Raw genomic sequence first — 9,474 nt, forward strand, 5'->3', positions numbered from 1 at the left:
GGAAGTACATCTCAAGCTCGCATAGTATCACCACGATCTCTTCCTGTAGCCTTCTGAGTTTCCTCACGCCAACCGACTTCCGAGAGATGACGTCGAAAAAGTTTCATAGGCCAAATAGCGTTTCACGGACGTGCGCGTCCATGATCCCACGGATTGCAACTGGAAGTATCTGCGTCATCAGCACGTGACAGTCGTGAGACTTCATCCCGCTGAACTTCTGCTTCGCTGAGTCTAGGTATCTGCTTATCTTCCCCGCGTAACCGTAAGGAAGTTTTACTCCTACGAGGCAGGTGAAAAACTGATCAATCTCCTCCTGACTTAGAGTGAAGCACGCGGGAGGGAAGTCATTTCCGGTCTTCTTGGCCCTTTTGCCTTTGCGACGACTTTCCGTGTCCTGCTTCGCCTCATCATCATCATCATTAGCGTGAAGCTCCTCCCTGATGCCCATTGATTTCAAGTCTACCCTTGCTTTCGGCCCATCTTTGGTCCTCTCTGGCATGTTGAGCAGGGTACCAAGCAGACTCTCGCACACGTTCTTCGTGATATGCATGACATCAAGGCTGTGAGGCACACGGTGGATCTTCCAGTACGGCAAGTCCCAGAAAACAGACCTCGTTTTCCATACCTTCAGCAGCGGCTCTGGCGCCTTTCGCTTCTTTCCCGGCTCTGGCGCCTTTTGATTCTTTCCGGCAGTGGGCAATCTTTCCCATTTTTCAACAGCTCGTCTATTTCCTCGCCGCTCCTCGTACGCGGGCGTCTTCGGGTTTCGGTTTCACCATTGAACAGATCCTTGCGTTTCCTCCATGAGTCATCGTCGCGAAGCCACCTTCGATGTCCCATGAACACGGTTTTCGAAGACCCGGGATCTCTATCTAGCTGGCGATACGTTGTGTCATCCATGCACCTGACGCATCCAGAAAATTCGTGGACCACCTGCCCCGCGACATATCCGTAACCGAGATAGTCCTGCACCATCGTGAGCAGTGCGGCTCTCATAGGGAAATATTCTTTCTCTGCGGCGTCCCACGTATTGGCTGGCGTTTTCCACAGCGTGTCTAGCTCCTCTTTCAGCAGCCCCAGATACAGAATGATGTCGTTCCCTAGTTGTTTCGGCCCTTCAATTAGCATACTCATGTGAATGTACTTCCTCTTCATGCACAACCAGGGGGAAGGTTGTACATCCACACAAACACAGGCCAGGTGCTATGTGTACTTCTCTGGCTGCCAAACGGATTGACTCCATCGGTGCTCGCGCCCAGCACGATGTTCCTTGGATCGTTCCCAAATTCTGGGTGTTCGAAGTTCAACGCTTGCCACTGGCCCCCATCCTTAGGGTGACTCAGCATTTTGTCTTTTTTATTTATCTCCGGATCATTAGCGTCATCTTCTCGCTTCTTCTCCTCCCTATCCGCGTGCCAACGCAGGAGCTTTGCTACCTTAGGGTCCGCGAAATACCGCTGCAGACGAGGAGTGATCGGAAAGTACCACACCACTTTTCGAGGAGCTTTCTTCCTCTTCTTGTATCGAGTGACGCCGCACACCGGACATATGGTAGACTCCGCATGCTCGTCCCGATAAATGATGCAATTGTTCATGCACACATGGTATTTCACGTGCGGTAAATCCAGAGGACACACGATTTTCTTCGCCTCCTCGAAACTGGTTGGGCACTTGTTCCCCTTGGGAAGACGTTCGTGCCAGAATGACATGTTCTCGTCGAAGCATGCGTCGGTCATTTTGTGTTTTACCTTCATCTCCTGAGCCATGAGCGTTACTTTCAGGCGGGTATCCTCGGGCCTGCATCCTTCATACAATGGAGTAACCGCGTCTATCTCCAGTTGATCCAGCTTGGCTTTCTCTCGGGCGGCAGCTCTTGTTATCCGTCTGCTTGAGAAGCAGCTTTTGAATATGAGGGTCCTGCACCCAGCCCATCGATGGTCCATCGTCGTCTGCTCCGGCATCTTCATCTTCATGATCATGCCCTTCGTCTGCTCCGGCATCTTCCTCATCATCATGTCCGGCATCTTCTACATGATGACTGTGTACTGCATCTACTTCGTGATCATGTCCTGGAGATTCTTCGTCTTCTCGCCCGCCCTCGCCGCGGTTGTCTTGCTGCCCTTCCTCATTTCTTGCCCACCCCCATGGACGACTTCATAATCATCTTCATCACCTTGCCACCGATAGCCATCCATGAAACCACGCAAGAGCAGGTGGTCCCGCACCTGTACGGAATCCGGGTCCATAAGGCTCCGCAGCTTGCATCTTCGACACGGACATCTTATCTCCGTCTCGTTCTTTTGAAGCATCTTGGCCTTCGCGGAGCTCAAAAACCTATTCACGATGCCTTCGGTCATCGTGCGGACCATGGTCGCCTGCGGGGTAGAGCAAAACGATATTTTAGAACCAAGAAAAAATTTGGCATGACTTTGCCTAAAAATAGGACCAAAAAGAATGCATAGTGCCAAAATTCTCGCCGAAACGGAAATGAATCAACATTCCGACAAAACATTGGCAACTATTGCATTTCAAATACCGGTACCTGCAAACACAAACATATATGTAACACCACAAACATATGCAACACCACAAACATACATAGATCTAGCTAGGCCATAAAAAGTGCATGTGCACGTTGTTGGAGGGAGAAAAAAGTAGATCTACAACATAAAGAAAGCTTTCCCCTTACTTACCTATTAAAAAAAGGTAATTTAACCACTTAATTTGGATGAATCTATGGTGCAAATGAGGTGAGGAGGAGGAGGCAGCCGAGACAAGCTCGGAGGAGGAGGTGGAGAGAATGAAGTGGGGAAAGTGAGTGTGTAGGTGGCTGTCCAAAATATCTAGCTGGTCCCAGGTTACTAATGGCGCACCACCCACAAATGCGCCATTAGTAACCCTGGTTACTAATGGCGCACCAGCTGGTGGTGCGCCATTAGTAGTTTTGCAAAAAAAATGATAGTAGTGGCGCACGGGGTGACTGGTGCGCCATTACTAGTTAAAACTAGTAATGGCGCACTGTGCCCTGGTGCGCCATTAGTATTTTTGGAAAAAAAATTGTTAGTAGTGGTGCACCATGGTTGTGGTGCGCCATTAGTGTGATAGTGTGTCTATCACACTAATGGCGCACCAACATAGTAGTGGTGCACCGCATGTCTGGTGCGTCATTAGTGTCCATATTATCTATAGCCATTTTCCTAATAGTGGTGTGAGCACGGCGGTCGGCGAACACGAGAACTCATTTCAGCTCACGTGCGTTGACTAAAAAGAGAACGTGGGAATCATATCTAACGGTTATAAATGGTCCAATCGGACAACAATGTGGCGACCGGCCAAAATTTGGGGCCATGGACAGGCATTGCCCTATTTTGTAGTCAATATTGAAAGTGGCAATTTTGAGAAGTCACATATTCAAAGTGGGTTTGCTGGTAAGAGGAAAGAGTTAAATACAATGAAGGTCCTAAATGTTTATGGGCAGTATCATTTTAGTCCTATTTCTTTCAAAATGCGCGTTTAGGTCCTAATTCTATAGTAAGTGATTCATCCGAAAATCTGAGGTCCTTTTTTGCACGAGCGCTCACTGACCTGTTCATGTGGCGCGTTGACGCACACCACATCAACTTAGGGGTCACCAGCAGATGAGGAACATTGCGAAAATAAAAACTCTCAGTCTATTCCCCTCTCGTTAGTGCTCCTTCTCCTCTTTCATCCTAGTCCGACGATAGGGGAGGTGATTGGTGGTGACGGCCATGATGGATTTTCTCTTTGCAGTGGCGAGTTGATCTGGAGGGTGATCAAGCGGGCATCCATGAAGATGCCCCCCGTGCGGCATCCGGTGGGCAACCTCCTCCATTTTATGGTAAGGACCCTATTTTTTCGCCGCTATTGTCCCGTAGCTACGAGATTTCATCTACTCTCTCACAATCACTAGTTGGAGGCATTGATTTAGTTTGTTTTGCACTGTCGATTTGAGGTTAGGTTGTAGTATTAAATTCCTAAAGAACCCTATTTTGGAATATTTTGCTGCAAAACATAGACTGCAATGTGGCAAAATGTTTTCAAATATTCTACATTGATTTCAATTCAAATCAACATAAACCATCAAAGCAATGAGATATACCAGTCAAATGATTCATTCAGGAGCACTCTCGTTCAAATAGTTCATCCCAACAAAGCTTACATGGTTATTTATTTCCTCTGTCTCATCCTATGTCGATCATAGAATGAACAAAGCTACGTCCAAATCCACATGTTCCTTCAAAAACAATGTAGCCATTTGTAACCAAAAATGAACATGCTACGATGCCCCTCTTCCTCACCTGCTTCCCTGTTGAGGAGCTTGCTGTCCCAGCCATGGCGATAGTGAGAGAGAGAGAGAATTTTGATAGGAACTGAAGAATGTGCAGAGGGGGTTTACAAGGGGCTTTTTACGTAAAAAAGAGCAACCACAACGACCCATATGCCAACGAGGCGTGGGTCAATGCACCACGCGAGCAGGTCAGCGAGCGCTTGTGCAAAAAATACCTCGGGTGAACCACTTACTATAAAATTAGGATCTAAACGTGCATTTTGAAAGAAGTAGGACTAATGTGATACTGAAACTTTTAGGACTTTCAATGTATTTAACTCAAAAAGAAAACATATTCAAAGTGGGCAAATATCTGATTTTTTTTTCTTCTCCCCCTCTTGGTCTACCACGCGCCTGCTGCCGTCGTGCGGTACCTGAGCGCCGCCGCCGCCGCCGGCGCCCCCAACCCCCCGCCCCGGGACGCCTCCGCCTTCCCGCCTCCCGCGCGCGTCGCCGCTCCCGTCCTCCCTCGCCGGGACACCGCGTTCCTCTGCCGCCGCCGCCACGGCGCCCGCAGTCCGGGGCTCGAGGTATGACCTAGGTTCGTCCTCATCCAGCGATTCTCCTAGTCAAATCCCCACTGACCTTCCCGATTTCCGGGCGCACGCCGTCTAGATCCGCCGCCGGTGCCGATGGAGGCGCCAATCGAGGCCGACGGGAAGAGCTCAGAGCCACCGGGGAATGGCTCGCTGCCGAAGATCGCCGAGAAATCCCAGGTTTGTTAGCAAGTGCTTCGGGTCACTCCAGCCGTTAAATTCTCATGCTTGCTTGCTGAGGGAGCGATTATTTGGCGCTTTGCTATTTTTGGCCAGGATTCGGGGGGTAATCCAGGGACGGAACTGCCGCCGTTGCATCAGGGCAAGGAGGTCATCCTCGTCGACGACAATGACAGTGGCCAGGAAGACGGTGGGGGTGCCAAGGTAGACGAGAACGCGCCCCGCACCGGGTTGCGGTTCAAGACCTACGACGACGCGCTCAAGTACTACAAGCAGTATGCGGCGGATTCCGGCTTCTCGGCGGTCACTCTCAAGTCGTCGTACCTGAAGTCGGGGGTGTGCCGGAGGCTGGTGCTCGGGTGCAGTCGGTCAGGGAGAGGGCGAGCAAATGCGTGCTATCTGTCCAGAGAAACGGCAAAGATTAACTGCCCGGCTAGGATCTCGTTGAAGTTGAGGCAGGACAGGTGGCTTCACATTGACGACGCCAAGCTCGACCACAACCATCCGCTCAACCAGTCCTCAGACTCGCCCATGAGCTGTTACAAGAAACTGACGGATGCCAAGAGCGTGGAAAATGGTTCACGGCTGAAAGGGCGAAGGAATGTTCCGATAGCTGACAAAGAGCAGGGGAACTTTACCGAGATAGGAAGGCTCAAGTTCGGGGAAGGAGATGATGAGCAGATCCAGAAGTTTTTTGGGAGCATGCAGAATAAGAATCCAAATTTCTTCTACCTGGTGGATTTGGACAAACAGGGGCGTCTAAGGAACTTGTTTTGGAGCGATGCTAGGTCACAGGCAGCACATGAATACTTTGGTCATGATGTTGTTTACTTTGACACTTCATACTTGACTGAGAAATATGATCTGCCACTTGTTTTCTTCACTGGGATGAATAATCATGGCCAGCCTGTTTTGTTTGGTACTGGCTTGCTTTCAGATCTAAGCGCTGAGAGCTATACCTGGCTATTCAGAGCATTTTTGGCATGTATGAAGGGTTGTTACCCAGACGCAATCATCACCGAGCACTACAACGCTATTCTGGATGCGGTTAGAGAAGTATTTTCCCAAGTTAAGCACCGCCTTTGTCTGTATCGCATTATGAGAGACGTGGCAGAGAACTTGAAAGCACACGCGGAATTCAAAACAATTAAGAGAGCACTGAAGAAAGTAACATATGGGTCTTTGAAGCCCCCAGAGTTCGAGGCTGATTGGAAGAAGGTTATTGAGGAACATGGACTTGCAGGAAATGAATGCCTCAGTTCCCTACATGAGCATCGGCAATTATGGGCACCTGCTTATCTTAAAGACAAATTCTGGGCAGGTATGTCTGTTTCACAGCGTGGGGAGTCTGTTGCTTCATACTATGATGGATTTGTGTACCCAAAAACTTCTTTGAAGCAATTTTTCAGCAAATATGAGATGATATTGGAGAACAAATACAAGAAAGAGTTGCAAGCAGATGAAGAATCTTCCCATAGGACTCCATTGACTGTAACAAAGTTCTACATGGAAGAGCAACTGGCCAAGGCCTACACAATCAATATGTTCAGGAAATTTCAGGAAGAGTTGAAAGCAACAATGTATTGTGATGGTATGCCAAGTAAAGTTGATGGCCCATTTGTTACTTTTGAAGTGAAAGAATGCTCATACATGGAAGATGGAAAGGAGACGGAGAGCAGGACTTATGAAGTTTATTTTTGTAAAGAAGGGCTCATTGTTGAGTGTGAATGTGGTTTCTTTCAGTTCACTGGCATACTATGCAGACATGCATTGTCTGTGTTTAAGTTGCATGACATGTTTGAGATCCCGTCAAGATACGTCCTTGATCGCTGGAAAAGAGACTATAAGAAACTGCATGCTTTGGCACATTATCCTAATGAGATGCTCCTTGGTGACACAGTGGAGCGCCATGATTATTTGTCTACACAGTGCCGTCAGGTTCTCAATTTAGGCTTTATATCTGAGAGTAGGTACCTTGTTGCTCTGAAGTTACTGAGAGAAGCAGAAAGGGCTCTTCTGGATGATGGTCAACCTGCTAGAGACAGGCAGCCGAGGCTTCTCTCATTCGAAGCTGATGCACCTGAAAATGGCCAAGGCCTTTTTAGTTCTCAATTTCCAGAGGGTGAGAAGAATTCCCTGTCCACAAATGCAAAGCATCCTGGTCGGCCAGCAAAGAAAGTGGCAGAAACTAATCCGGATGCCGTATTACGGTCAAATAAAGAACAGGTTCGTCTCTTATCAGTTTTGGGGGCATAAAGAGCCTCAAGCATTCATACGCCAGTTTGCCGTATGACCGAACCTTTATTGATTTATTTATGTTGTCCTTAGCAGGATTTTCTACGGTCATCATTTGTGCCAACTGAAACTAATATGATTCAAGGGACATCGTCAGGTTCCCATCTTGAAAGTCCTGACATGGGAGTGCCAGGAAGCATTCATCTAATGGTACGTAGTAATTTTGGTCTGCTTCTGCTACCATCATTTTCATGCGTGTGAACATTTTTATTGCAAACTTAAACAGGAAGGAATATCTCCAAACCTGACATTTGGACCTCATTTTGGAATGGATGTTAGTCACCAACATCAACTGCCTAATCAACCAAGGATGATGCCGAACAACTTTATGCAGGTTTTTGCTATGCACAGATCTTTATAATATTCCATATTCTTCTTTGTTTGCAACTTCTTAGTTACTATCAACAACTGTGTTGATTTTTATGTTAACCATCTTCTCCCTGTGTGTGCATTTCTGACTTGTGTGATCAATGCCTTTCTGCTTAAAACGTTTCAGGTACAAGCAGATCCCCATGTTTTCGGAAATCAGTGGGCTTACAACCCAACGATGCAGGTCTGCCCGCACACAAATGTCTATCCCTTTTTTCTTGCGGCTTCCAAAATTATTATCCAATGTTTTAAGCTGCATGCTACTCCATGCTTATGCCCCTGTTCACATTTTCTTCTTCACGGTCCATGCTTACGCCCCTGTTCTGATATGGAATTTCATCAATCAATGGACCTTTCAAATATATTTGGATTATTGGTAGCAACACAAACGCACATCGTTCAGGGATTCTCTTGCTCATCGTTTTCCAGCCTGATATATTATGATTTCCAACAAATGTGTACAATTATTAATCTCTGTAGCTTATCAAATGTTATTATTACACACATTGAACACCTAAAAAACTACTGTCCTCCCCGTTTTACCATTTTAGCATTTAAAGCTACTAGTGTATAATAAAATGACTGGTGTGACTATATTGCAGGATAATCCAATGCTAAGAACTCCTACGCGAAGATCAGGGTAGAATATGTTCATTGCTCTAATGTGGCAGTAGAATTTTAGGTATGCTGTCTGTTTCTCCAAATCCATCGTATCAAGCTTTTGACATGTTCTTAATGTAGATGTGAACTTATGATCGTGTCGGGACATCTCTTTTTTTTGCTCCATCTGCTGACACTCAAGAGTTATTCTTTGTTTCAGTGACCTACTTATTTCTTTCATGTTTGCTCATACCCATTTACTGTCAGGAATGTTATTTCTTATTTTACTTCGATATGTACATGTAATACTTGTCACCATCCATATATTTTCTTGATAGTGAGTATCTTTCTGTAGATACTAAGTTACATATTTGAAAGACCTTGATTATTGATTTTTGTGTCTGGCTTGGGATTGACAGGGTAGCGACTCTGATGTCTGGATCCCACACACAATGGATGTGAAGTGGGGAGTAGAAATGCTTAGAGTTTGTGCATCTTCGACTTAGGGTAACAAACTTTACATATTTGGAGTAATTTGGGACGGAGGTAATACTACAGAGTACGTGGATGCTGGTTAAAAAGAAAAAGAGTATGCGGATGCTAGCATACAGCAAACACAACAGACGAGTAGCCGATCTTGTGATGGGCAGTACACAGATCTTTTTATTATGTTGCTGCTGCTGCTGCTAGTGCTATCTCTTCTGCTCGCCTGCCCTGCTTGCTGGATGGGTGGCCAAGCCCGACCCGCCCTCCGGCGAATGCCACTACTCCAACTTCTTTCTTCTCAGGGTTGTTCAATACTAAAATCTGGTTCTTGTTTGGTGCTTGGCGTCTGGATCTGTATTTTTTTTCTTTGGTCATGATCATGCATGGTTGTGGTTCCCTTCGATCTTGTGGTCGCTGTGCCTGCTCTCCTTTCTTTGATGTGCCTGTGAATTTGAGTGGTTTCTGTTTTCATTTCGGCCAAAGGATCAAAAATATTCACTTGCATTCAATAAAAAATCCAACCACATGTTTTCAGTTATTTGGGAATTTTTTTAAAATGTCTGAACTTGTGTGTACTACCGTAATGGCTGAAATATTTTGATTGAAAGACAGCTGTTTTGGTATCTACTGAAATGACTGAAATTTCATTGAAAGTGGTCC

At 46.5% G+C, this 9,474-nt stretch overlaps 1 protein-coding gene across 2 annotated transcripts; it reads left to right on the forward strand.

Moving 5' to 3' along the window:
* Positions 1-4,601: 4,601 nt before the first annotated feature.
* On the forward strand, positions 4,602-9,215 carry LOC123099177 (protein FAR1-RELATED SEQUENCE 6). Of its 2 annotated transcripts, none has more exons than XM_044521341.1 (8): positions 4,602-4,878; positions 4,964-5,064; positions 5,161-7,290; positions 7,396-7,509; positions 7,586-7,693; positions 7,856-7,912; positions 8,331-8,410; positions 8,748-9,215. In XM_044521341.1, exons 1-7 carry the CDS (start codon positions 4,617-4,619, stop codon positions 8,370-8,372), a joined length of 2,814 nt encoding a protein of 937 aa, XP_044377276.1. In that variant the 5' UTR covers positions 4,602-4,616; the 3' UTR covers positions 8,373-8,410; positions 8,748-9,215. The 2 variants fall into 2 exon arrangements, with proteins under 2 accessions (XP_044377276.1, XP_044377275.1); XM_044521340.1 differs by having other exon boundaries at positions 4,642-4,878; positions 7,393-7,509.
* Positions 9,216-9,474: the final 259 nt, after the last annotated feature.

The sequence above is a fragment of the Triticum aestivum genome, chromosome 4D, assembly GCF_018294505.1.
Source record: "Triticum aestivum cultivar Chinese Spring chromosome 4D, IWGSC CS RefSeq v2.1, whole genome shotgun sequence".
NCBI classification, from domain to species: domain Eukaryota; kingdom Viridiplantae; phylum Streptophyta; class Magnoliopsida; order Poales; family Poaceae; genus Triticum; species Triticum aestivum.

What these genes read in the sequence shown, in the direction of transcription:
- LOC123099177 (XM_044521341.1), top strand. Translation starts at nt 4,617, where the DNA reads ATGTATTTAACTCAAAAAGAAAACATATTCAAAGTGGGCAAATATCTG. An exon ending in CAGGAAGCATTCATCTAATG is followed by an intron (nt 7,510 to 7,585) that starts GTACGTAGTAAT and finishes AAACTTAAACAG; the next exon opens with GAAGGAATATCTCCAAACCT. An exon ending in CTTACAACCCAACGATGCAG is followed by an intron (nt 7,913 to 8,330) that starts GTCTGCCCGCAC and finishes ACTATATTGCAG; the next exon opens with GATAATCCAATGCTAAGAAC.